This window comes from Oreochromis niloticus, linkage group LG7 (assembly GCF_001858045.2).
Source record: "Oreochromis niloticus isolate F11D_XX linkage group LG7, O_niloticus_UMD_NMBU, whole genome shotgun sequence".
Lineage (NCBI taxonomy): Eukaryota > Metazoa > Chordata > Actinopteri > Cichliformes > Cichlidae > Oreochromis > Oreochromis niloticus.
Window position 1 is genome coordinate 43,098,494 of NC_031972.2, and position 27,133 is coordinate 43,125,626.

General features: G+C 39.8%; 2 protein-coding genes across 2 annotated transcripts in view; one reads left to right on the forward strand and one right to left on the reverse strand.

The window, feature by feature from the left end:
* The first annotated feature begins 1,067 nt into the window (after nt 1-1,067).
* Nucleotides 1,068-4,519, forward strand: lg7h11orf58 (linkage group 7 C11orf58 homolog). Its single transcript, XM_003455418.5, has 5 exons — nt 1,068-1,278; nt 2,449-2,532; nt 2,667-2,727; nt 2,938-3,047; nt 3,965-4,519. The coding sequence occupies exons 1-5, from the start codon at nt 1,225-1,227 to the stop codon at nt 4,187-4,189; spliced, it is 534 nt and encodes a 177-aa protein (XP_003455466.1). The 5' UTR covers nt 1,068-1,224; the 3' UTR covers nt 4,190-4,519.
* Nucleotides 4,520-7,392: 2,873 nt separating this feature from the next.
* The window catches only part of LOC100696302 (pleckstrin homology domain-containing family A member 7), a 130,612-nt gene continuing 110,871 nt past the window's right edge, over nt 7,393-27,133 (reverse strand). The window contains 17 exon segments of the mRNA XM_013264183.3: nt 7,393-7,909; nt 9,269-9,290; nt 9,701-9,834; nt 10,446-10,579; nt 10,724-10,897; nt 13,986-14,249; nt 15,102-15,184; nt 16,094-16,190; nt 16,341-16,535; nt 16,676-16,806; nt 17,199-17,310; nt 18,263-18,364; nt 18,804-18,953; nt 19,592-19,672; nt 21,008-21,073; nt 22,542-22,595; nt 24,963-25,046. Coding sequence (XP_013119637.2) covers nt 7,846-7,909; nt 9,269-9,290; nt 9,701-9,834; nt 10,446-10,579; nt 10,724-10,897; nt 13,986-14,249; nt 15,102-15,184; nt 16,094-16,190; nt 16,341-16,535; nt 16,676-16,806; nt 17,199-17,310; nt 18,263-18,364; nt 18,804-18,953; nt 19,592-19,672; nt 21,008-21,073; nt 22,542-22,595; nt 24,963-25,046 — 1,947 coding nt within the window. The 3' untranslated portion in view covers nt 7,393-7,845.

The following is a 27,133-nucleotide window of genomic DNA, read 5'->3' on the forward strand; positions in this document are numbered from 1 at the left end:
TATTATTATTATTATTATTATTATTATTTCAGTGTTCCTTGGCAATAAATAACCAAATACAGTTGGAAAGCCTGTTTATTCCAACTGCATTTGTGGGTTGAGCAGCAGAGTTGAGTAGGTGGGTTGTGCCCCTGAAAACCTTGCCATAGGCCAACTTCCGGGGGAGGGGGGGGAGTCCTAGTACCATCTCCAGATTAAAGGACAAGCTCCATGTAACGACAGATGACAGAAACAGGCCATGAAGTGGGCATCCCAAGAAAATAACATGACAAGAAGACTGTTTCCTCAACCTGTGAGCACTTAGGAACCGCCGCAGGAAGTCTTCTACAGGTCAAGGCTCATAACAACTTTTGATGGAGGCAGTGTGATGGTGTAGGGCGTCATCTCCCTCACTTGAAAAACTAAGCTTGTCATCACAGGAGGCAATCTCAATGCAGAGATATTGAGATTAGATTCTGCAACCAGAGGCAATCACTTGGCCCAATACTGCAGAGATATGGTCTCTGCAGTATTGGGCCAAATGCTATCCTCCAAAATGACAACACTTGCCCCCACAGAGCGAGGTTTGCCAGAGGCTACCTCCAGAGTTTGGGAGTGAAGAAGATGGAATGGCCTGCCTACAGTCCTGACCTCAACCCTACTGAACAGTCGTGGGAGCAGTTTGGGTGTGCTGTTTATTCCAGAGTGACCAAGCACATTGGCTGACTTTTGACAAATGCTAGTTGAAGAATGGGATGCCACACCACAGCAGTGTGACCAAGCTGGTGACCAACATGAGGAGGAAGTGGCTGGCTGTTGTGAATGTGTATGACAATTGACAGAGGTGATAGCAGCACCATTTAAGGGGGGAATAAACAGGCTTTCCAGGAGTATAAGATTTATTGTCAAGAAGCATTGTTACAACAATGCCTTACTTTTTGTACTAAGTTTATATCTAAACACATACAGAGAGAGACAGAGAGAGACAGAGAGAGAGACAGAGCGAGACAAAGAGAGAGCGAGAGAAAGAGACCATGAAATAACCGCTAAGTAGATTTGATGACGAGTTTTGGTTGTGAGGAGAACTCCTCGCAGTGTGGCGGCACAGAGTCGACACAACCAGCAGCAATACAAACGAAGAAGACTGCACAGGAAGTGGGGATAGCAGGATTGTTGACATAGCCTGCTAGCTTTTGCTAGGTGGCATGATATTTTGTCGATATTTTTCTAAAGTTTTCGTTCACAATGAGCTCTCCAGAGGACAGGCATGGAACAAAACGATCGGCGTCTCCCAGTGACGTGAGTAAAACGCTTAAAAACGAAACTAGTCCTGGGCGAGAGCTACGAACCACCAGGGAACCGCTAGCGTCACTGTAGCAGGTTTGCTAACGGTGGGATTCAAAGCGTGATTGTTAGAATAGGAAAGTTTATTGAACTCATTCCCCTTTTTAGAATGACTCAAAACTATATTACATGAACTACGATGTAATATTTACTATGTTTTCTCTTTGTTTTGGCCCGATTGTAAGCAGATAATATTTACTTATGTATTTTATTTAGATATTAAAGTCACTGTGGTGTAAGTGTTGGGTAATTATCATTTTGTGGATATCAAACAAAAGAATTTATGACACATTTATTGTTGTAGATAGAGATACGTGTAAATCGCCCCTATTTGAACCCGATTTTAATTACTGTTATTGATAAATTACACATGCATTGTTTGTTTCATATGGCGCTGTTTTACAGACTAACCTTTACAACCTTTATGGCCCTTACAAAAAAATAGATTAAAAAATGAAACATGCAAAAGACGAGACGATAATAGAATATAAAATTAAAAGAGTATAATATATATATATACAGTGTATATTTAACTTTAGAATTTCCCCTTAGAAAACTGCATAATAATGAAAACAGGAAGTAAGGAAACGCTTCACTGGTACAAAGCGTGTTACAGAAATGTCTGAGTGAACAGAGTTGAGTTTAGGTTCACAGAAACCTCAATATGCAGCAAGAGCATTTTATAAAAAGCTGCAAAATCCCAAAATAATGACACTGTAGTGATATAAGGCCATGTTTATTGTCTACGAGTAACACTCTTCAGCCATCAAATGCTTTGCATCTTTTCTTGAAAAGTGGCTTAAATTGCAACAAACAGGAAAAGGCTTCAGGCGTCATGCTAATAAACTAAACTAATGAAAACAGGACTGAAAGCAGGATTGCAGATAATGCACAACTTAACTCATAATTAATAAACAAAACAAACAAACTAAAAAACAGGTGAGTTGAAGTGTGGTCAGAAAAGGGGAAGGCTAGCCCTGCTGATCAGAAACATTTATAACTGTTTCAAAATAATCATTTTTACTTTCTTTCTTTTTTTTGATATCAGAATCATGTTTTTGATTCAGTCTGGCTCTTGATGCTCTTATTTGAACATCCACATGATGAGAGTGTTTGCCTTTGCAGGATGGGGGTACACAGTGGGCCTCTGCTGATTTGGGAAGCAATGAGAGAAAGCAAAAGTTTTTACGGCTGATGGGCGCGGGCAAGGTTTGTTTGTGTTTTGATTCATTTTATTGGAGACTCGCAGACCAAAGCAAAGTAAAAATAGGCCCTGTTACTTCATGCTTCACTGCCTGAAGTTGTGACAGTTAAGGTAAAGTGGGACTGTTGCTGTTTTACAGAAAGAACACACTGGGCGTCTTGTCATTGGTGACCACAAGTCAACGTCTCACTTCCGCAGTGGTAAGCTCGTTATTTAGTTTGTGGAAAATGTGGTATTTGCTCTGCTTTCGCAAACTGTCATCCTGTGCCTCTCACACATGCTGTGTCATCCTTACGCCCAATACAATTAAATTGGCTTCGCTATCACACATCCGGCGCACAGGTCTATCCATGCTTGGATAGAGCTGTACTGGCTGGTTGTGCCTGCTGTGACTGGTGTCTCCTCTGCAGGTCAGGAAGATCAGAAGATCAATGAGCAGCTGGAGCTGCAGTACCAGCAGGGAATGGATGGGAAGTTGTCAGGACGCAACCGAAGACATTGTGGTCTGGGTTTCAGTGAGGTGAGGGGTCATACATGCTAGACTATATAAAAAAAAAAAAAAGGCAGAAAACAAAGGTGTAGTAGATCCAGGAACACTTACTTTTAATTATAACTGGATGTTATGCTAAATCCTTTAATTTATTGTGTGCACATCCTGTAAAAGCTACATATCTTTTTTCACTGTCTAAGCATAAAAACTTATTGAAACCAACCTTAGAGTCACAGAGGGATGCAGTTAGTATGTTACTGTTATTACTTTAGTGCCAATACCCAATGAGTCCCAGCCCTAATTTGCACTCGAAGGAGACGCTCAGTGTTATTCACGTCAGTAGTCAGTGGTTATTATGATGTGGATGACTGGTGTATTGTAAGATACAATACAGCTGCATATCAGAAGTATCTTGTTTCAGTTTTCAAACTGGTTAGTTTGCTATTCTTCTGAATCTCAGATGACAAAACAGGCAATGCTTTGGATGACTCAAATCATTTTTCAGTGACATGAAATCAAATGATTTGTATTTCATGTTTGGTTTAAAACTGCAGCTTGATGAAGATACCGAGCATCCAAATTGTAATACTTTAGACTTTAAGATTTGACAGATTTGGAGGTAACTCTATATTTCTTTTCATGTAAATGTTTACATTCCTAAATTGTATTTAAGGTTTTTGAACTTCAACGCTCCATTTTAATTGGGAAATAATATTTTTCATCCATATTGCATTGCTGGTAATAATTTGTGACAAAACTTCAGCAACATGACGACAAGCGCAGTGTTTTTTTAATGGAAATTGTAACTTTTTGGGGCAGGCACATCTGTTTACACTCTGGACTTTTAGGATATTGTGTTACCAGGCAACCTGCTTCCATGTGAACAGAAGTAATATCATACTAATACTAATTATAAGTAAATCATCTTTTGGCTCTCTTATCCTCAGTCTGAAACCCAGCCAGAGTTGATCCCTTCGCCACCAGTGGATGGACAGACAAAAGAAGCTGAGCCAGAGAAGTCCACCAGTGAGAAAGAGCCCACGGAAGCTCAGGACAAAGGCAGCGATCCTGAGCCGAAAGAAAAAACTTCAGAGGAGTCTGAAACCAGTCCGGACAGTGGGAACGAGGAACTGAAACACAACTACAAAGCAGCTTTTGTGAAATCCTTGTAATGCTGATGAGACCGGCAGGGAGGAATTAGTTTTTGTAATATTACATTTGTAAGTTTTGGTGTTAAATGTTGAACGATAGGCCGTCATCCATCATAGAGCCAATCGTTAGACTACATTCTGGTGTGCATGTCGTCAAAGAATGAAGTCTGCAGGCTGAGTGGCAGTACCACCTGGTCAAGTTTTTATTTCGTTTGGACATTTTAACAGTCACTGCATTTGCCATGAATTGTGCTGAATGAAACAGGATTACTCGGCATTAGTTTTGATTGGTATACAAGTGGAGAATTTTGTGTTTTCTTGAAAACCAATAAAAATCATTTTCAGTTAAAACTGTGGTGGAATATGACATTTATAGGACTGAAAAATACATTTTGAACATTCTGTTCAAATTGCAGCCAAGTCAATTTTACACTCATTTTAAGTGTCTCAATGTAAAACCAAAATATTGTCTCTCTTCAGCACGTTTTTTTTTTTCTATCAACAGTTTTGGGCATCAGTATTAAAGCTTGAACAGCAAAACTGCACCACATAATGTCTGTCACAAAGTAACAGAAGTAAGTATTTGTTTTCCAATAATTCATTTGAGAAAACTTTAAAATTTCCATTTTGGGTAAAGATTTAAATTTTCACTCTTTTCAGATTTGGTTGATCTATTATGGAATAATGAAAAGTCACAATGTGACTAAAACGTGAAGAAATTTAAAGGGAAATCTGGTGTCAGAGTGGATCGCAAAGAAGTCAGTAAAATCAGGGAAGAGAATTGGTGTAGAAAATACTGGTTGTGATTTTCAGGCTCACGTGCAGGCCTGTGTCCTAATGCAGAGTTATTACAATAACGTTTTGTGCTGAATGCAGTAGAGCATCTCTGGAGGTACATGTCAAACCCTCCCTTGAAGCAGATGGGCTACAGCAGCAGAAGACCACACTGTGTGGCACTCCTGTCAGCTAAGAACAGGAAACAGAGGCTACATTCTAGCACGGGCTCACCAAAATTGGACGACAGGAGGATTTCTGGTTTGATGAATCTTGCTTTCTGTTGCGAGATTTGGATGGTAGAGTCAGAATTCGGCACACACTGCATGGATGTATGGATCCACCTTGCCTTGTATCAGTGGTACAGGGTGATGGTGTTGGAGATATTGACTTGGCACTCCGGGGCTCCTTGGCACCAACTGAGAATCTTTAAAACAGCACAGGCTGCCTGAGTATCCTTGCTAATCACATTCTTCATAAAGGGATCAGTGTACTCATCTTGTGATGGTTTCTTCCAAATGAAATAGAGAAACATGTCAGTTGATATAGATACCTTCTCAGTGTTCTGTAAGAATAAATCTTCATGGTTTCTGTGATTTTCAGGCACAGTCCTATAACTGTAAATGTCCTTTAATGAAACCTTAACCAGGGTGTTCCCTCAATTCATGCCATGGTAATTATTCAGTTATAGATAATAACCAATTGGATGGTGGAAAATGTTTGTCCCAAGGGGAAATACACTGGTGATACAGGAGATTCTTGCAGTTTTGCCACCAAGAGGTCAAAATTTCCACTCATTGACGACTCATAACTGGAAATCTGTCCAGAATGTACCGTGCCTCTCACCCAGTCCCAGCTAAAGTAGACTCCAAACAGAAAAGACTATCAGGTTAAAGCTGGTCTCTATTTCTAACAAAGTGTATACCAAGATGTACATCACACATGGAGTTGGTGAAACAGTGAACATGAGGATGGGCATATTGAGGCTGCATCAAGGGGAGTGATGACATAAGATAAACAAATGTGATGGTGAAGACATATTTAATTGCAGGCATTGCAAAAACTCTCTGTGCAGAAGTTTGCTTTTGCATGGGCAGAGGGGCGGGTTAATCGGGATTTCCAACTCCTTATAGCTTCCTCTTCAGGAGCTGAATTTAATGATGGTGAGATGATAAACTGACAGAGCTTCTTTGTCATTTTCTCACACAAACAAAACAAACAAGAATTTCAGATTTTGGCAAATAAACCTGTGCTGATATTTGATGCCCTGGATGAGTGGGGGCTGTCTGCTCTTGTATTTCAGAGCAAGTTTTGTTGGATGTTCTTCTGACAAATCTGTTCAAGGGGAACCTGTTGCGCTCTGTGCACATCTGGATTACCACCAGTCCCACAACTGCAAATTGCATTCTAGGTGACTGTGATGTATGAGGTACCAGGATTTAAGGATCCACAGAGGGAAGACTACTTCAGGACAAAAATAAATACATTTCAGATTAAAAAATTACCAGTAGAGTCATTTTGCATATTCAGTCAACCACAAACCAATGTGTCTTGTTGCTTCAGGCTTTAGTCATCCAATCTAATAAATACTGAAAGAGTCAATAGCAGAATAAATGGTTTGGCTGAGAAGATTTGGTAAATTTTTCATGGGCGCAACCCCCCTTACTTTTGTGCTAAGTTTATTTACATATATAAAAATTATTAGCCACCAGTAGGATTTCTTGGTGTCACCCACTTCCTCTGTCTGTCGATGGTACATTCCATGCAGGCCTTGGCTTCCACATGAGTTCCTCCTCGTGTTTCTTATCACCGTCTGTCTTCAGCTGAAGCACTATTCGAGGAGCTCATCTTTCTGATATATTCGTAGATGCTCCGTTTCATCTTGTATTGTGACTCTGACACTCACCACATATTCCCTCTTTCCGTTGCTCTTAGAGCCTCAGGAGTTTTCATATTTTGGCATCAGTGGCATCCATCTCCTCATGTGGCCAGCTTATTATTCCAGCTTGGATCCATGTGTGGGGTAGTGAGTCGTAAGCTTTCTTTTAGTCAATCCAGGCAGTGCTCAGGTTGGCATGTCTGGTCTTAGAGTCCTGGTCTACTATTCACCAAGCAATTCAATTTTATTTATATAGTGTAAAATCATAACTACACGCCAAAGCCTTACGTTTGTAAGGTAAAGACGCTACAGTAATACAGAGAAAACCACACCCTGTGAGCAAGCATTTGGCGACAGTGGGAAGGAAAAACTCCTGTTTAACAGGAAGAAACCTCCAGCAGAACCAGGCTCAGCGAGGGGCGGCCATCTGCCACGAAGACTTAATATTGTTGGAAAATAAATTAGATTATGTTTATATGTATGCTCTAATATGCTTTATTCAACTTAAGTTGATGAATATATATCCAGAAAATAATATTTTTTTTTAATGAAAAAAAGACAAGTAAACATGTTCAATCTTAATATTTATTTTTGTAATAACTTTTTTTAATGTGTTAAACTGTATTATTTTTTAATGCTTTTGTGATGACTGACGGGTTCTGGATCATCGAGTGACAGTGCTGGGAAAGTATACGAAGCCCGTGAAGCTAAAAGCTGCAATAAATAATGGTCAAAATGATCTCGCTGCAATTTAAAAATGAAATCCAGCTAAAACTTCATTTCATGTCACTTTTCAACAGTACAGGTAAGTAAATGTAGATTTTAAAAAAGCAAGTCACTTGTGTTAAAAAATAATTACTTAAATGTGCAGTGTAATTGCAGAAGCAAGAAAACCTGATACCACTTCAGAAATATGAATGAAAAACTCTTGAAAAAATGTGTTTAGTCCTCAATCATTAAAAAAATTTGTTATATGTAAATCAGTCCGTTTCCAATGATTAGATCCTTCCAGTTCAAGCTCCTTTCACAAAGACTCCGTTCTGTTGCACCGGTCGTTCCTGTGGATCAGTGGTCTGCAGTAGCTCTTGCTGAAGGAAAGAAAAAAAAAAGTTGTTTCATCAGTAGATTTTACTGCACTCATATTTTATTACCACAACACACACATATACATATATATATATATATATATATATACATATATATATATATATATATATATAAAAAAACACTGACAGATTTTCACAGTGATAAATCCACAAAACTGTTCAGGATTATTTCAAAGATGACAAAAAACAACCAAAGCCGCTGACCCAACATCAACACTTCCTAAATCCCAATCTGAGTGTCAGTGGGAGGCACCTGAATATGCTCAATCCACAGAGGACCCACCCAGCAACCCTCACGACTCAAAGTCTCCAATGTCCCAGTGCAATAGGCCACAGGACCACCCTAAGGTCTACACAGGTGTAGATTAAATGTACAAGACATTTAATCTACACCAGCAGATTGTTCTGTGCAGAATACAAACATATTTCCAGCAAACAAGATGTAGGATTATTTTCCCCTCAAAAAATATGTCCTTTGTAAACAGTTTATGCATACGTGGAGGAGCCCTGAATCAGGTGCCTATCAGCATTACTTTGAACATAAAACCAAACAAAAGACATTATTTGATAAAACTGTTTGATGCAGGTCAAACAGTTCAATCAACTGCTTTTACATATCAACAGCCCACCTGTACCAAAACACCACTGGAATCAGAAAGGCCACAGTGTTTTTACCAAAGCAGCATCTCCACTTCATTCGAAATGATTCCCGATGGGGAATATCAGGCAGGTTTCACAAAGTCGGATTTTGACTAGAGATGAGCTCCAACTGATCAACGAATTGGTCTTTTGGAAAATTTTCTATTGAATTTCTAATGAACTGCTTGCTTCCCTTCACTCCAGCACACTTCAAAGTTAAAAGGAAGATTCAGCCAAGAAATTTACAATAAATTATGAATAACCTATAAATTATGAGCCATGTTTTGTCAGCAGCTGTCACTGAGCTCTCACTGTGTTAAAGGGAAATCCAAGCTTTGAGTTCATCGGGGCTACGGTGGCTTTTTTTAGGCTTAAAATGGGTCATTTTATTTTGGTTATTAGACAAATTTTATTATAGAAGTCAAATATATCAATGTGAAACCTGCTCCCTGGGGCTTTTTGGATAGAATATCACCCGGAAATAAAGAAACCAGGACTGTCCACAGATGTTCTAGGGAAAAAGTATTAAATGGAGAGAAAAAAGATTTTTTTTAAAAACCCCAAGAACTTTTGTCACCAATCTGTGCACATTCCTTACCCTGACAAAACAACATATACTTAGACATACAACAACAGATACAATAAATTCACACAACATGAACTGGAGGTCAGGGCAGGTGTACCTGGACCAGATATGCTCACCAGCTCTCCAGTCTTTCAGTCCCTACACACCAGGGACAATGAAAAAAAATCACGTTGCCAGACTGAGATGTCGATCTAAGATTTTTCCTGCTAAAAGTCTACCACTACCAGTACACCATGAGTAAAACAAGAATTGATTGTAACCATAGGCAACTACAGTGGCAGCCACAAACGAAATCAGATGAGAGACTCAAGAAAAAGGATTTTGTTTTGTACTTTCTGTGAGAATTGTTATCAGATTCACATTTGATAACTGAGGTTTATTGGATAGTTCGGCACATCAAGGACTTTCTGTTTGGCCTTTACTTTGCAGTGGTCTCGTTTTAGGCATGACTTGAGTTTCTCGTAAAAGTTAAGGTATTTAAAATGTGTTAATGAAGCCTCAGGAGTGCAGTCGAGAAAAACTTTGCTGTGGATGTTTGTCTAACTAACCTGCAACAAGCTTGCTCTTGCGTGAGGCCTCTGAAGCCAGCATCTGGGACACATTCATGATCCTCTCCTGCTGCTGCAGAGCTGAATCCAGCTCAGTGAAGTCCAGCGGTGCAGATGGCTGTATGTTCTGGACACTGCATAAAAAGACACAAACGGGACTGACTATATAGCAGTGATTTGAACAGCACACTTGAACTAAGAAGCTTTATGGACCTATCGACCATGAAAACAGTTATGGAAATTATTCAGAAAGCACACAGGAGATATTTGGTACAATTACAGTACTTAATTTCCCTTTTAAATAAGTATAATGATTGTGGGATTATTAATAACAAGAAGCACTCAGAGAGCACAAACCTTATTATTTTTTATTAACTTTCATTCATTCTTTCTTTTGACAGTACTTTCTTAAAAGATGTTACGCATTTTGGGGTCCAGTTAAAAGAAAGGCAGACATGAAATGTAAAAGTGAGGTTGGAGGTCAAATGTGATATGATATTTGGATGCAAACTCTAATGTGATATTTAGAGTCCCCATAAACCAGTATCATTTCCTACATGTTGCCAACACAAACAAAGGCAGCAGAATTTTAATCATAGTTTTTAAGATAAAAGACATTTTTTGAAAGTTTGACCTTATTTGACCTTGAATGAGAGGTGAGATATAAAATATGATGTATTTAAAATCTTTATACAGTACTTTCTATGTGTTGATAATACACAGCACACTTTTAAGCACCATCTACCTGGATTTGGCCAGCAGGGTCTTGATTCGCTCAGCGCGACGGGCACGTTCCTCCAGCTCCTCTGGACTAAGAGGCTCGTCGGTGTCAGACTCAATGTAGCGCTCAGGGATGAGAACTTTTTCTGGTTTGGACAGCTGCATGTTGGACAAACAGTTAGTCACACACATTGGTCTGGGGTTTGAAAGGTATAGATTTTTATTTCAAATGAAACCTCTGTATTAGTGAGGCTGCGACTTTCTCACTGAGCTGCTTCTAACTGCAGTCACATGTGTGTGTACCTCTCTGCTGATATCCAGGTCATAGTCGAGAGGTTCCACATCCACCTCTCTTATGCGTGTAGCTGTTACTGTCACCCACTCATCTGACTGGATCCTGCCCCTCTCTCTGACTGGATTCCACCCTTCATCGCTTTGACCTTCTGCCACAGGTCGCTCCTCCTGCCAGTCAAACACCTGCAAGGGGGATGAGTCAGAATTAAAAGCTTGCCACACTGTGGGGGGGGGACCCTATTCTTATCATTAATAGAATCTTGAATCGTTTAGTTAAGTTAAGGAATAGTCTTGCATGTTAAATATTAACACCATTATTATCAGAACTACACATTAGCCAAATCTGATGTACACAGTGTTTATAAATAATGATTCCAGGTCAGATTTCCTGCAGTAACTGCAAGATTAAAGTTAAAGCATCAGCTGCTGTACATATTAGAAGTTCTTTTAGGCTGTAATGATTTTTTTCAGAGATGAAGACATTAGTAAAAAAGTAATTTGACAGATAAAATTTTTTAAATTACAAAAATGTATAAATTAATTAACAATAAGTTAAATATCTGGGTCACTGAAACATGTTTTTAAGCAACACTGCTAAAAGTACTGCTTCCACAAAAAAAATACAAATAAAAATATTGTGCAGGATAAGGCTGACTACACAAAGAAACTCTACCTGCGTGCATGTGTAATGTTACTGCAGTAAGCTGTGGTTCAGACAGAGAGAGGCAAACATAAACACATCACTTGTGTAACCAGGAGTAATTACAGCAAGTTCACCCAAGAATTTGAAAAGACTGTTCTTAGTATTGTAACCACAAGCAACTACAAGACAGCCAAATGATGTATGTGGATCTTCCCTTTCTTCTTTGTGTGTGTGTGTGTGTGTGTGTGTGTGTGTGTGTGTGTGTGTGTGTGTGTGGTGAGAGGTACTTGAGAGTAATCATCCAAGGAGCATCAAAGCCATGCATGCATCCTTCCCACTCCAGTAGCCTGCAGCAGGGTCTGAGCTGCTGGTGCTTTCACATGCTCTGAGAAACACTGCATCCCATGCCTTGTTGTGCTCAGGAGAATCAATCGCACACAGAAGGACAGAGATAAAAAGAGAAGACCATGCAGGCACAGATTCCTCAAACCCCCACCGGATTAGGAAGAACACAGCGAAGAACAGATTCAGAAGCAAGAAACTCTTTATTGTCAAGTGCAAATCTCTACATGATAGAAAAGAAAAGGGGAAAGAGTTGTGCATTGCTTCTCGATTACACAGAATTAGGTGGCGATTAGCAGTTCACTTCGTTAAGTTCTCTACTATATTTCTACTCTCCAACTGAGCATCCTCGTGTTACTACTCCACACTTTGATCTGATAGGCTTTATGTAGGTGTGAAAAGATAAAGACAATATGGCAGAAGAGCTTTCGGGGTGAATATCTGACTGAAAACAAGGAGTGGACAGCTGTGCCATTCGAAGCAACGTAACTAGAACAACAATAACAGGGGTTATTTGTTTCAAATGTTAGCAGGAAATGTGTCAACAATACACGGAGTAAAAATGACCAGTGATTGATGATTTTCTCTTTAATACATCTTTGTAAATCTGATAAAGACACATTTCTTTTTTTTCTCTCTCAAAGACATTAATGCCTCAGATCACTAAAAAAGTCACATTTTCCCACAAATCTCCTGTGACAAAGTTGTCCACTTTTTGTTCACATACATATTTTTTTATTGCATTTCAGCCCAGTTGCTTTATCCTGTCATGTATTATTATGCTCTATAAAAAAACAATACAGGCCAGCTTTCTTTTCCAACATTGAATATGTCAGTGTAATTATGAAACACAGTCAAAAGCTAAAAAGTAATTATGTAGTTAAAAATGATGTATAAATAAACGTTTTAATGGTGTAAACATGTCTAATGCTGGTGAAGTACATAAAAATAAAATATACTCTGGCATTATCATTATTGTTATCGATATCATTATTATCATGATCATGTGCACTGAAATCGGTGAAAATGATTAGCAGAAGGTGACAAGCTATGTATTGCTTACTGTTATAGGAAAATTTGATTTCAAGGGTTTATGGGAAATGTAGTTGATTTACAGGCAGCTCTCACAGCCGTGTGGTTAAACATTTGGTTAGTCTGCAATCATAACACCAGTACGGCAGTTATTGTGTGTCATGTAACCTTACTGGAAGACTTTGACATTTTAAGCTTCAATATTTTTTTTTCCATCCAAGCACATTAGCATCTACGGTATTCTTCACTGAGACCAAGGGGCACAGCTAGCTGTAAGCTAGATTTACTCTAAGTGTCAAATGCCAAAGTTTTCCTTTAGGGTTAAAAACCAGCACTGTCCCCACAACTTCCTGACTAAACTCTGCTATTGCACATAAAGATAGCGGCATCGTTTCTATGATTCTGAAGTGGGGACGCATGCTGTAAACACCACGATTAGCTAAAATGCTGATTAAGGAGGTACATTTGGGACAAAGGCAAAAAAGATCGTCAACATAACAAGGCACTTGGATTTTGATTGAAGAAAAGAAAGCAGGGAGGTGGGATCATGATTTCTTTTGTGCCACTAGCATTGCATCTGTCTTCATTTCATCAACCTGAAAATGTATATTTTCTTTTTCTGACATTTTCCCTCACTCTTTTATATGCTCTAAATACCAAATCTCTACAAAATATAACTGTACAGCTGTATACTGAAAATATCACTCAGTAAATAAATAAAAGTGTACAAGTACACAGTATGTAGATGTACATAAATGGATTCTTTTCTCTACTTTGTGGTGACTAAAACTGAGACAGGAAGGCAGATTGATGCCTTCAGCTCACTCCTCTTCTCAATGGATTTACATTCAGAACTGTGTCAGTGAGGTCCCACCAGGGAGCAGTGGGAATAAAGTTCACTTTCACCTGAACCTTTAAATAATAAAATAAAATAGACAGGGCATCTTTTTTTTCTGGTCTGAAACTAGCCAAGCATCACCCACAATCCCCTGTGCTCCTTTTCTCTCCAACTCTTCTTAAAGTATTAACCATGCTAGCTGCTAGCCAGCTGTAGTCAGTCCCGCCCTTTAGCTTGTTAGTGTTTTTGGCTACCATCAGTGGCTAGTGGTTACACAAGGCAGGCAGTGCTAGTGTGTTAGCATTTCCACTAGTATATTATGTGGCTGGGGGTTGGAGCATGGCATAGCAGCTCTGGTGGTGGAGGTGGTGCTCCCTGTGCCTGCTGCTGCTGCGGTGGGGTTGGGAGTAACGTACGGAGGCTGGAGGGTCGGAGGTGCTCGAGGGCAGCCTTGAGGAGGACGACGAGCGTTGGGCGGTGACGCTGGAGGCAGACAGGCCCGTGCTGGAACGCTCGCCCTGGCTGAGGTTCCTCTTGCGCTCCCGAACTAACGCTTTCTGGTGGCGCTTCATTCTCTCCAGCTGCTCCTCCGCAGTCATTCGGCCTCGGGGCTGGCTGCTCGAGGGCTGCAGGACTTCGGAAGTTGATGACAGACACTCCAAGGCACTCTTAGGTCTTTCCTAGTGAGTAAAGGCAGGGAAAAACAGAACAAGGAAAGCTTTGGTATGACATGGGGATGTTTGGTTAGTGCTATAACAGAAGAAGTCTGAATTCTCATCCTTAAATCCCAGTTTCTATCTTCACTCAGACCACATGTCCACTCTAACAGTTTCCCCTCGGGAGAGGATACAGTTCCACCCTAACCAATCATTAGAGATCAACTATCCACCTTACTATGAAGTCAATTAGATGCATAGCCATGCCAACATGCTGCTTTTTATTGAGATTGTAAGAGTGAAGTAGAGCAAAGTAAAAATTGTAGCTATGGCTGACAGCTGCTGAAAGAAAGCAAGCACTGGCTCTTTAAAATATCCCTCTTACAGCTTTACAGTGGTTTCTATCCCACCAAAATCCCTGACTGGCTAATCATTAGTCCTCACACGGTGCTAACTGGACCTAATCAAGAAAGCTTTTTTTCATCCACACTGCCAAATATATCAGTTAGACTGGACACATTCGAAGATCTGGACCCAGCCAATAAGACAGATCAAAAGTGGCAGAAAACAAAATTAATACAAAAACAAACAGAACAGTAAAATAGCAGAAGTAGTAAATGCAAAAGAAAAAACAATTTGCCTGGATACAGATGCAAAAAAATCTGTTTCTACTGCTGACACAGATGGTCCACAAACCGAGTGACAAAACTGGGAGAAAGTTGTAGTGGGAGATTTTTCAGTGGTGTCAGTTTGCAAACATGTCGTATTAAAAACAAACACGTAATTGAACATAAGATTAAAACAGGACTCACAATGAAACCAGGCTTTTAAAAACAGACATACCCTGAGTTTGTCCAGCTTATTGTCTTTACTCACCTTTGCTGCAGAGCTCCCAGGTCCTCTCCTTAGGGTGACGTAGGATGAGATGGAGTTGGACTGGTTCTGTCGAGATGAGGAGCCTGACAGACCAAGACAATAACAAGAGCAGTAAATTAATTTAATGTAAAAATTGAAATCTCTTATGGAATATGTACTAGGAATATGGACTTGAATAAATGAATACAAATGTTGTGCTGAATGTCCTGCTGTCTGAGGGGTCAGGTGTTATAAAAAGAATCAACATTAAAAGATACCTTCATGTAATTGCCAAACTTAAAAACTGTTTACAAAATCAGATTCTTTATTTAAAAAAATGTTACATTTTAGATTTTAAGAATGTTAATTAAATTCCAGATGATCATCCACTGTCAAACATCAGCCTCCAAATGATGACAATTCTATAACTAAAGGAAGGCTTATTAGCGAGATAAGCAGCTTTGTGTAGTCAGAGTAGACAAGCCCTGTGTAAGTACCAGTCCATGTACCATTTAATAAGAGCATTTTTCAAATTTTAACTGATGAATACTCAAGTCTAAAGAGACTTCATCTTAGTTATTTTATTAAAATAAGTATTTCCCACTACACACTTCTTCTTTTAATCTTTTTATGGTTACACCTCCATCTTTTACATCTCCATCCCATCACTGTCCATATGTATATAGCGCTGCAGAACTGTGCATGTTTCTGCAGCATGTTTGCACTGAGTAGGAGATGCTCTGCATCTCATTGTACAACTGTATAGTGACAATGAAGGCATTCTATTCTATTCTATTCTATTCTATTCTATTCTATTCTATTCTATAACACGCCTCTATTCTGTATTTTTTAATGTGTATGTAGCCAGGATTTCTTATGGTATTTAAAATATAATGTAACTAGACCACACAATGCTGATGGGAAATCACTGGCTGCATTAAAATTGTATAGGTCAACAGGAAACCTTTTCCAGTCAGATACCATATATCATTTACACATTACTTTTCAGATACCTTTACTTGAGAAATACTGATAGTCAGTGTCAGACCCAATGTTGTGGTGGTTTACTCCTGGCAGCTCTGGTTCACTCAGGTATGAACGCAAGTCAGTCTGAAACCAGAAGATTACACAGGAAGTTGGACTGGATAGATTTCTTTGGCTGCAGCGAACAATATAAAATGAGATATTTAACCGACCTAACCTGTAGAGAAAATACACACAGAGAATCAACACAACAACTGGGAGTAAATGGCGGCGTACCTTATAGTCTCCATTGACAACATATTGCCCACTTTCTCTGTCCCTCTTCCTCTCATCTGACTGGCGCTTCAGCCCACGCACCGATGTGTGGCGGATAACTGAGGCCTCTTTGGGGAGGGGCGGAACCACAGGAGGTATATCCTCATAGTCGTACTGGCGAGGCAGTGGTGGCCTGGGTGGGGCACTGTCCTCTGCCTGTGCAGCAACGTGGACAAGAAAGCACTGTTATTTTGGTGATAACATTTCATTTGTAAAATAGACTAAATCCAGCAACTTTGTGAAAGTTAACTTTCAGCTGACTCTGATGTTTTTACCAGCAGAGCTGTGGCACTCACCCACTTTGGCACGGTGCTGTGAGGCAAAGTATAAGAGTGGATGTTTGGGATGGAGCTGCGAGGAGGAGGCTGGATCTCTGCACTGGGAGAAGGCACTGCTGGTTCTGACACTGAAGGCACTAATTTCCTCTCTGGTGGGATGTGTGAATGCAGAGAAATCAGAATTTAGATTTTAAATGTAAGACGTTTTACACTGAGGTTTACACCCAGGCACAGGAAGAATTTCTTATTCATTTACACTGAGAGAAGGAGTAAGAGAAATACAGTTTCAATCCAAGTTTGACTGGAAAGTAGAAGAACAGGGAGTGAAAGTCAGTGACATAGTCAGAGTCACTGTAATAGTAATTACAGCACAATATGCACAGAATAGAAAATACTAAATATCAGACCATGTGACCATTTATAGCTATACACCTACAGGGTGTGTTGAGATCAAGGCCTTTATTGGATTTTAATGACTCTCTTCCTAACTGGTTATCATTACTAGTCCCTGCACTGGGTGCTCTGGTTTTGGGCTCTCTACCTGGGTTCTGTACAGAGTCGATGGTAATCTTGTAGTTGGCTTTGCTGGCACTCAGTCCGGCCATCACATCTTCAATCCTCCACAGCTCGCGCTTCATCTCAGCTTTCTCTTGCTGTATAACAACATAAAGACAAAATCAGCAGAAGGAATCTGACTCGGTTCACCTGATATTTGATGTGGTTTCATTTTGGCCTCATCTTCATTTACAAAATCGGGCCCGTAACTGTAGTTAGGTCATGTTGGGATGATTTCCTTCTAATTTGCACTGGACTGGAAAATAAACGATTGAGATGAGCTACTACTTGTAGTTTTAGCTGTCTAAATGTGTAAAACCAGTCAATGTTGAACCGGTGCCCCAGCGTTTCAAAGAAAAATAAAAGGGCATATTTCTGTTCTTGAATGTTTCTTGCTCATACATATGACATATGTACATATACGCATCTACTCAAGGGCTTTTTTTACTTGGCTACATCTGGTAAAGGCTTTATTTTTTTTATTACCAAGGAAAATGTTCTACTGTCTTCCACTTTAGCTCTTTTTGATTTTGCAGGTCTTTTGGTGGTGTTGTGTTTGTCTGTGCATTCCCTTCTAAGAATTTATCAGCTGGTGATTTCTGCTCTCTCTCTGACAGGTCTCTTGTTTTTTCAGGCAAATGATGCCCTCTTCTACTTGCATCAACAATTCTCTAGACCACAACTGACCTATTGATTAATACTAAAAAGAAAGACTATTAAACAGGCCACACCTGACGATGAAACGGCTTGCTCTTCAGTTGTTCACTTATGTTTGAGCATATTATTAAACTATTTTTACACAGAGACACACACACTATGTAAAAATCGCTGCAATTCTATAATTGCTGATGCAATGTTTCCATTTTACTCTGAGGGTGAGAGTCTGCACTCGAGTAATGTAGTGATGACAAAATACAAAAAAATAAAATAAAAATAGTCTTCAAAAACCAAGAAGTGCCATATAAAATCCAGGCTATGAGTAAATGCCTGTTTTAACTGAAAATCCAGAACTAGCTTGGCTCTGCTCTAACATGCAGTAACACGTTTTACCTGAGAGGTGGAGCTGTGGTTCATTTGTGCCTGCAGTGCTAGCCTCAACTGCTCTACTGAATTCTCAAGCCTGCTGTACTCCTCCCAGGCATGTGCCATCTCCTGCATTAAACAAACACACACATGCAGAAAGACTTAATCCATAGTCCCAAGGTAAACAGGTTCAGGTTCTCTTATTTGTGCCTGTAGGGAGGTTTGATCTGCAGTCATCCATCCCCACATGCCCATTTCAGCCCCCCCGCATAAAAAAACAATACAAACAAAAAACCAAAAACCCATAAGTCAATAATGGAGCACATTATAACATGATAAATAAATAATTAATCTACACAGTATCATGTAGGATATAAAGGCCATGAGCTTTTTCCTGTTAAGTTGTATACATACAGTTTGTATACACACACAAAGTGTATTAGAGGCACACTGTCAAACATATGGCACATAATAACAAGCAGCTGCAAGCATTCAAACAATTGCATTCCTAGAAATATGTGTGGACTGTGAAATTAGTGTTTATACAATAACACTCAGTCATAGATACCGTGGAAACGCGGGATATTTGCGCCCTGATGGTCACCAGATCTTCCTGCAGCAGCCTCTGCTGGTAGGCGATTTTGTGGGCATGAGCTGGTTGTTCCTGGTACTTCTCCATCTGCTGATGGGACAAATCTAATACACTCTCCAGCTTGTCCTGAAGAGACAAGGTTGAGATCAGCATGAGATGAACAGAGAGCAACCGACCCCTGGCTTGTTTGTAGAATGCTGTTCTATAAATGGACACTTACTATTCAGCAGATAACTATTTTAAAATACCTCCAGGGGGCAGCATGTTTCCACAGAGCTGCGCTGCCATGAGATACCGACTGACTTTCATTAAAGTAGATCCTGAGCTGTATATGGTCAGACTTTAACTGCAGGCCTTATGGTACCCACATTATTTTGCAAATAACACTTTGTTGTATTCAGAATCTCATGAGGAATGTGTACTTTCATGTGGGGTTGTAACAGTAAAAGCTGAGGTAAATAAAGCGTCTGTCACTACTTCAGTCGACTTTCCTAATTATGACAGTAAGGGTTACATTTAGCAGGAAACTTGTTTTGACTCTGATGTGTGCTGCCACATACTTTGACAGCTGCTTTAAGCTATTAAACTCAAATATATTTCAACTAATTGCAGTATGGGGCACTTTATGTAATATTTCCTAGAATTTTGTAACACTTTCCATTCAGACTGATAAGCCAGAATCAGGCTGACTCATCTGACTGACTACAGCGGGTAGAATGTCCTGGCATGGGTGGCTTAAAGTCTTTGTAACTATTACTGTGTACCTTGTCGTCCTTCAGGGAGCTGATCCTCGCCTCCAGATCCTTTAGTATGTTGTCCTGTTCACATAACCGACTCAACTTCACCTGCAGATGGAGACAAAGAGTCGAGTGGGCAGGGAAAGGAATGGAAGGGGGGTGCTTTGTACACTCACAGATAAAATGCCTCAAGTGCTCACCAAAGTGTGTGCGTGTATGTGCGTCTTGACCTCTGGTAATTAAGTGGCCCATTTGCTTAATTTACAACTTCCTCTTGCTTGTGTAGGTGCAGTGAATAAAAACGTCTCTGAGCGTAAGCGTGTGTGAGCATTATAGTAACATGAGGGCACACATACTTGTGTATACGTACGTCCATTTTAATGCATACGGGTTTAGCACACTTGAGATTTGCAGCCCTACAACTCTGCTGTCTCGTTTTGGTGTACTTAAAATTACTGTGAGTGAAGCAATTAAACAAAGTGGGTGCAACCCACCTGACATGTTTAATTACAGTGTCAGAGTCTCAGAGCCTTGTTAATTAATCTCTGATTGAACTGAAAGCAAAGGTGGGATCACTTCATCATCCTGCTTTAACACAGCAACACACCATGCATGTAATGAAGTTCAAAGTTAAAATCTTAATGTGAACAAAGTACTTCGTACTGCGTATATATTGTTTTTTCTTTTACACTCTACACTGGTTTTTATATTCCACTGAATAAATTATTAATCTACAAGTTGTCTCCATGGCGATGTTGTTGTTGGAGCTCCTCAAATATTCATTGCAGACAACATGCTCATAAATTTTAAATAAACAGTGTGTGTGAAGCAAATTGTGAGAAATACTTTCATAAGAGAAAACAAAGACAGTTTGAAAAGCTGCAGGGAATTATCAGCCTGAAAGACTATTAACATTCTCCGCAAGATTTTTTCTCCTTAAATCTAAGTGTCCACCCACACTTTTTTCACAGGATCCATATTTTGTTTTGCCTAAATTGCCCTCGCTTTTCTCCCAACTGAACCACAACAGTCAGAAGAAACTAGAATTAAGTGTTCCCTTGGCTGAAAGGCAGACAGCGAATGAGTGTTTGACCGTTTCATCTATTGCATAAAAACATTAAGCCTGTTTATGAATATTCTGAATATGCATCAAATAGAAAAGTCCTTGAATATATGTATATCTTTGTTCATTCAGGTAAATGCAGTTTGTAATAGAAACAAACAACGAAAAAAAAAACACACAGTATCACAGTATCCTGAAATGTCAACAAGTTCTTTGAAACAAACATTTTCATAACCAACACGCTTTTCACCGATCGGTCAAAAGGTTCTCGAGACATCAAAGTAACAACTGAATATTACCAAACACAACCTCATCACAGAGACTAAAGTGTAGTTTTGTTCATGTTTTTTTTCTAGTGCAGCCAACAAGCTCGTACTTACATCCACATCACTTTCTGCAACCTTGACAGGTTTTCCTGACTCCTTCAGTGCCTGATTTCCAGCTACCTGGAAATTCCAAAATTAATATTTTAAGATATTAGTGTTGTGGTAAAAAAAACAAAAAAGTGTACAACTCCATGGTACATCTGTGCTGAAGTAAGGGAAATGCAAAACACGGAGACCGGATACAAACTATTATGGGCTGCGACAGGCTATCTATGACACATTCCCTAAGCCTTGTGTACATAACAGTATGAGAGTTCTGCCACACAAAATCAGCTCTTGCCATGAACAACACAATGGCTATGGAGACTTTGAAGCTCTGCACAAAATGACTTATCTGTTTCCACTTGCTGTTTTTTTTTTGTGAAAAAACAGATGTTTGAGGAATGCACCATAGAGCGAATTTCAGGTGCCCACTGTGAAGTTTACTGGCGTTACGCTCGCTAGCTTTAAAAGTATCAAAATATAGCACATGTGCACCATGTTTAACACTAAAGGTCACTGATGACAGCTCTTTTTTATTTATGGTTAGAAGTTTTTCTATTTTGTTCATTTTATTTTAGGAGTGTCTTCCCTTTTTTAAAAAAATAAAACAAACAAATAAATAAACAAGACACAGTAGAGCCTTGCATCATTGTCAAGGAGGTGCAGCGTTTCAGAGACGATGGTAGAAGCAGCTGGCTTTTCAACCACCGGGCCACAGCCACAGCCACAACACATGCACTGCCGAGCCATCCCATGCCCATTATTTAACAGCGCCATCAACATCGCCACATGGTGGGAGGGGGTTGTGTGAACATGGACAGAAGACATCATATTCAGTTCAAGCTGTAGATGCAGTGCTGTAGGCAATGGGATGGTCTTTCTAGAACACGCACTCTCTAAACGTCTAAACATACACACACCCCATACACACAGACTATTGAGCTTGTGTCCTTCTGAACACTAAGCAAACATGCACAAGCAGGAATCACACCCACAAACACAGCCATACTACAGACAGCTCTCCATCTTTTAATATAGTGCACATACTGGACATACATACATACATGCGCGCATACACAGAGCTTACGTTCATTAGAGGCCTGAGAGGCCCAGCAGTGCAGTGCAGTAGTAAACTGTGAACTGCGAGGATCAGGGGCTCTAGAGCTCTGATCTGGGAGTCAAAAATAACAAAGACACAGAGCCGCAATCACAAAATGGCGGCTGCTTTTGTGAGATGCTTCTAAAACCACTCAAAGAGTTAGAAGATCACTGCAAGGATTTAGGGATGTTTGGTCCCACACAGATGCTTGAACATCTCCTTTTGTAGCTACAACATTTGTAGCTGTCTCCGCTCAACAGATCAACAAGGGCCAGAGTGAAGGAAGTGGCTGTCAGTAAGAATCACCACGTGTGTTAGATTACACTAGAGACATTTCAAATCAGAAAAGGCGCAGCTGAAGGGAAAAAAAACACTTAAAGGAAAAGATTTATTAAAATAGCTAACGGGAATCAGCTGATCAACTTTGTCCATCATCATCTTTCTCACCTTTAGGTCCAGATACTCCAAGTCCTTCTTCAGCTGCATATAGGTGTCATCAGCCTAGAAGATGACAAATATGCAAGCTTGGATTACTGATTTGTGCCAACAGGAACTAAACAATCCACTGAAACATCAATCTATAGAAGCATCAGAAACAATTAATTTTGTATCCCGGGAGATTTTGGTATCAAATATGATGTGTGACTTGCTGTTATATGTCTACGCGGACATGCACCACAATACACTGAGACACACAGTAAAAACGTGTTCATTTATTTCATGATCAGAGAAGTTGCAATCATCACAGGACCAGCAGAAACCAGATCTCTTAGAAGAAGTAGAAGATCTTGAGATATTGTTGAATTCAGCTTTGAATTCAGCCCGTATGTGTCACTCAAAAGTAAAATAGAAGCAAGAAGTAGAAGAAGCAAACTTCTATACAGCCGAAAATAAGACTCACGCATCAGAGGACCAAGCTGAACAACACATCCACAGGTTGCCAGTTTGCTAAAGCATGGGATGGCTTTGTGGACGTCGAAAAGAGAGCAACACAACATGCCATGAACAGTATCAGTAGAAGCACGACATGGAAACTGACCAGCCAAGAACAGCACATGGACAAGAGGCGGATGGTTCTCGATGCTAAGCAAAGGAACTTTAAAGTAGAAGTTGCCACTAATATAAGGATACTAGGATCTTATTGAGTCTTTTGGTTGGGCTTCATTCATCATCTGAGTTTTCTTGATCACCATTTCAGATTTTATATGTTTTTACAGTTGGTAACTTTTCAATACAGTATAAAGACTGTTTAGATGTGAATGGAAATAGGAGATATCAGTATCGGTGAACACTGAAAGCCTCGGTTCAATTAAAGTATTTTTAGGCAGTATAATACCCTTGGGATGATGGCGTGTTTGAGACTATAAGCTGATCCGATACTGTATAACCTGTGTATTAATGTTTTTGGGTTTCTAGTGTGAAAAGCACAATCACTGAGCATCCAGAATTGGTGATGCATGATCGGCAGGACGAGGAGGGTTACAAAAATTACTTAGGATTGGAGAAATGCAGCTGCTTTCACTATAGAGAACTTCACTTGACGTTTCACTTGAAGTTATATAATAGAAACCCATAGGCACTTTAAAAATAGATTTTCTGAAAATTACCACCTGACCTTGTGGTGTGGTGTCTCAAGAGAAAATGTCAGGATGAACTGGTGACTAAGATTACTTACAGAAATTTGAATGCAAAATCAAAAGGTTATTTTCACAAAATCTTGTCAAAGGTTTTTTTACACTGACCAAAGAAATCACCACCAATGCAATATTTTTTTTCTGTAAACCAGTACTGTAACCACTTATCTTAATTAGGATTGTTTTCTACAGGGCAACACTGTGGTCTGATTCCTAGCACACACAAAAAAGCAGTTCTGGATTTGAATTTCAAACCCAGAACCTTTTTGTACCTGTGCAGGTTCTCTCTGGATACCTCAGCTTCCTCCCACAGACAAACTGACTAACCCTACCTTCCACAGTGGTATAAATAATGTGCATAAATATTGAACCAGAAAATGCTAATAATGCATTACATTAGGAACAAATTAAAGAGTTATGTGTATAAAATAAGCTATAAAACTGAAATGGTATTTATGATTTAAGACTAATGCAGCCCTGCACAATTTTTAGTGGCAACCTCTACAAGTCCCTGGTAAAATGAGGGGCAGACAGGCAGGCGTGCCGCATTAGCCCCCACCTGGGTGTTGCAAGGGCCAAGTGATGCTGAGAGGCCCATGTGTCCAACATGGGACACGGGAGAGGGGCCGGCGCTGAGAAGGGGACTGGTGCTAGTGGTGGTAGCACTGAAGAGGTGGTTGTGTTGGAAAGGATCTTTGGGACCATTGAGCCGCTGGAGCTGGGCTAACGTTTGCTGGCGTGCGGAAGCCATCTTGGCCTGATGGCGGCGCAGCTGAATAAGGAGCAGAGTGAGCTCCTCGGGCTGTCACATGCATCACAAGAGATTCAATCTAGCAAATCTTAATACTAACCACAAAAGCTTCGCTCAGACTGCTCTTCTTTAAATACTATAGGTCACTTCACACAACTAATTGGCAAATTGTTACGTCGATGGCTAATTTGCAGCTAAAATAAGGAGGATGAATGGTGCTGAAACAAAAGGCAGGAGGACAACAACATAGGCTACTGCCAACTGGTCAAGAACCACAACAAAAAAAGACTTATTAATGACTGGTTTATAGCAATCAAAATTCACTCATAGCAGAGAAATATTCCCCGAGTCACTGACTTATTGAGATGGAAACGCTATGTATAAACAACAATTTTATACAACCTTTAAAATTCCCATTTTCAGCGAATTAACATTATATTTCAACTAAAAAAAACAGTTTCTATGTTTATTTGAGAAACTTACCGTTTTGCCATGAAGGCTGGGTGCACTGACTGTGTGAGTGATGTAGCTGGATGGAGGCATTGATCGTCTCTCAACAGTAGCAGCCTATAACACACAGACAACACATTCATGCAGACTGTTTGAAGAAGTAAGATTAAAATTTCATATTAGACTTCATTCTTATTAAATATTTATTACAGATTCAATGCAGTCTTACTCTAGACGCTATTTTCTATAACAAGAGTGAATGCAGCACGCCACAAATCTTGTTTTAGAAGATGCAATGTTTGATGGGATCTTAACATCAAATTGCTGTAATTTCTTTAAATCTCAGGGCAAAATGTGTGTGGATGTAATTATCCATCATTTTTCACTCTATATTAAAAGTGGTGTATTCACACACAAATGGGCAGATGTTAATTTACATGCTTTGAATAAGTGAGAAAATGTGTTGTCAACAATGTATAATGTATACGTTTCAAGTCTGCTTTTGAGTGAGTGAGGATACAATGAGGCACAGTTCCAACATGTGCCTACGACGTTCAGAATGACTAACACTTTTCTGAATAAGAAACCAACTGATATTGCATTTAACAGGGGGGAAATCAGATAATGGTGCAATCTGGGAAGTAAGAATTAGATGAAATACATTCATCAATATATGCAACAGAATGCTGTAACAGCAGTTTGTGTACTGTCATCCTAATCAAGAACATCTACACAAGCTATCATTACAGAACATAACCCTCGTACATTACAACATTTCTTTGGAATACTTCTCTTTTTTTCCCTTTTTCTTGTATTATTATGTGATTAAATCTTGTGCATCTGGGGATTTGGGCATCATAAGATGATTCAGAGAGTGTAAGCTAACTACCTAAAATGTAATTATGATGCCAAAAAACGGTGCTTCTTCCCTGTTATGTAAAGTTTTAATCTCATTCCGTTGATTAAGAACTGCCTGTAATTTTCACACTGTGTGTGGACAATTCTCTGTGCACAGTATCACCACTTTGCCTACAGAAACGTGGACATTATTAATGTTATCCTTTCATGCATTAATTTCATCCATGCATTAATTATAGTGTATCTGGAAACTACAGCCACAATTACAGCCTAAAGTCTTTTTGAGTGTGATGCTACACAGTTGACACACCTATTTTTGGGCAGTTTCTCTTGTCAAGTGCACAGCCATTTTCACATATCTCCAGGGCTGGGCTCTGGCTAGGCCACTCAAGGACATTCACAGACTGTTCTCTAAGACACTCCTTTGTTATCTTGGCTTGGCTATCTTGGCTCATTGTCCTGCTGGAAGATGAACCTTCACCCCAGTCAGATCCAGCACACTCTGGAGCAGGTCATCATCAAGGACGTCTCTATGAAATTCTGCATTCATCATTTATCTGCATTTCATCCTGACTAATCTCCCACATCAAAACATCCTCACATCATGACGCTGCCACCACCATGCTTCACTGTAGGGATGATTATTACGATAAGCTGCGCCCGATTTCCTCCCAATGTGATACTTGGTATTGAGGATATAGAGTTCAATCCATGTTTCATCACACCAGAAATTTTGTTTCTCATTGTCTGAGAGTCTGTTAGGTGGCTTTTACTAAGGAGTGGCTACAGTCTGGCCACACTGCCATAAAAGCCTGATTGTGGAGTACTGCAAAAATGGCTGCCCTTCTGGAAGGTTCTCTTTTCTCCACAGAGCAACACTGGAGCTTTGCAGAGTGACCATCAGGTTTTTGTTTATTTCACTGTCTAAGCTTTTCTGCCTTGATCGTTCAGGCTGGCCAGGCTGGTAGTACAATACTGGTAGTTCCAGACTTCTTCCAATTACAGACAATGGAGGCCTCTGTGCTCATTGAGCCTTCAATGCCGCAGAAATGTTTCGGTCCTGTTCCCCAGATCTGTGCTTCGATACAATCCTGTCTCAGAGGTCTACAGACAATTCTTTGCACTTCATGGGCTGGTTTGTGGTCTGACATTAACAGTCAACTATTGCACCTTATATAGTTTTCTTAATCATGTCCAATCAACTGAATATATCACAGGTGGACTCCAATCAAGTTGTAGAAACATCTGACTGATGATCAGTCGAAACAAAATGCACTTGAGCTTATGTTTGAGTGTCATGGCAATGGCTGTAAATACTTATGTACATGTTATAATATAGGTTTAAA

What these genes read in the sequence shown, in the direction of transcription:
- lg7h11orf58 (XM_003455418.5), top strand. Translation starts at nt 1,225, where the DNA reads ATGAGCTCTCCAGAGGACAGGCATGGAACAAAACGATCGGCGTCTCCC. An exon ending in GATCGGCGTCTCCCAGTGAC is followed by an intron (nt 1,279 to 2,448) that starts GTGAGTAAAACG and finishes TTGCCTTTGCAG; the next exon opens with GATGGGGGTACACAGTGGGC. An exon ending in GTGGTCTGGGTTTCAGTGAG is followed by an intron (nt 3,048 to 3,964) that starts GTGAGGGGTCAT and finishes TCTTATCCTCAG; the next exon opens with TCTGAAACCCAGCCAGAGTT.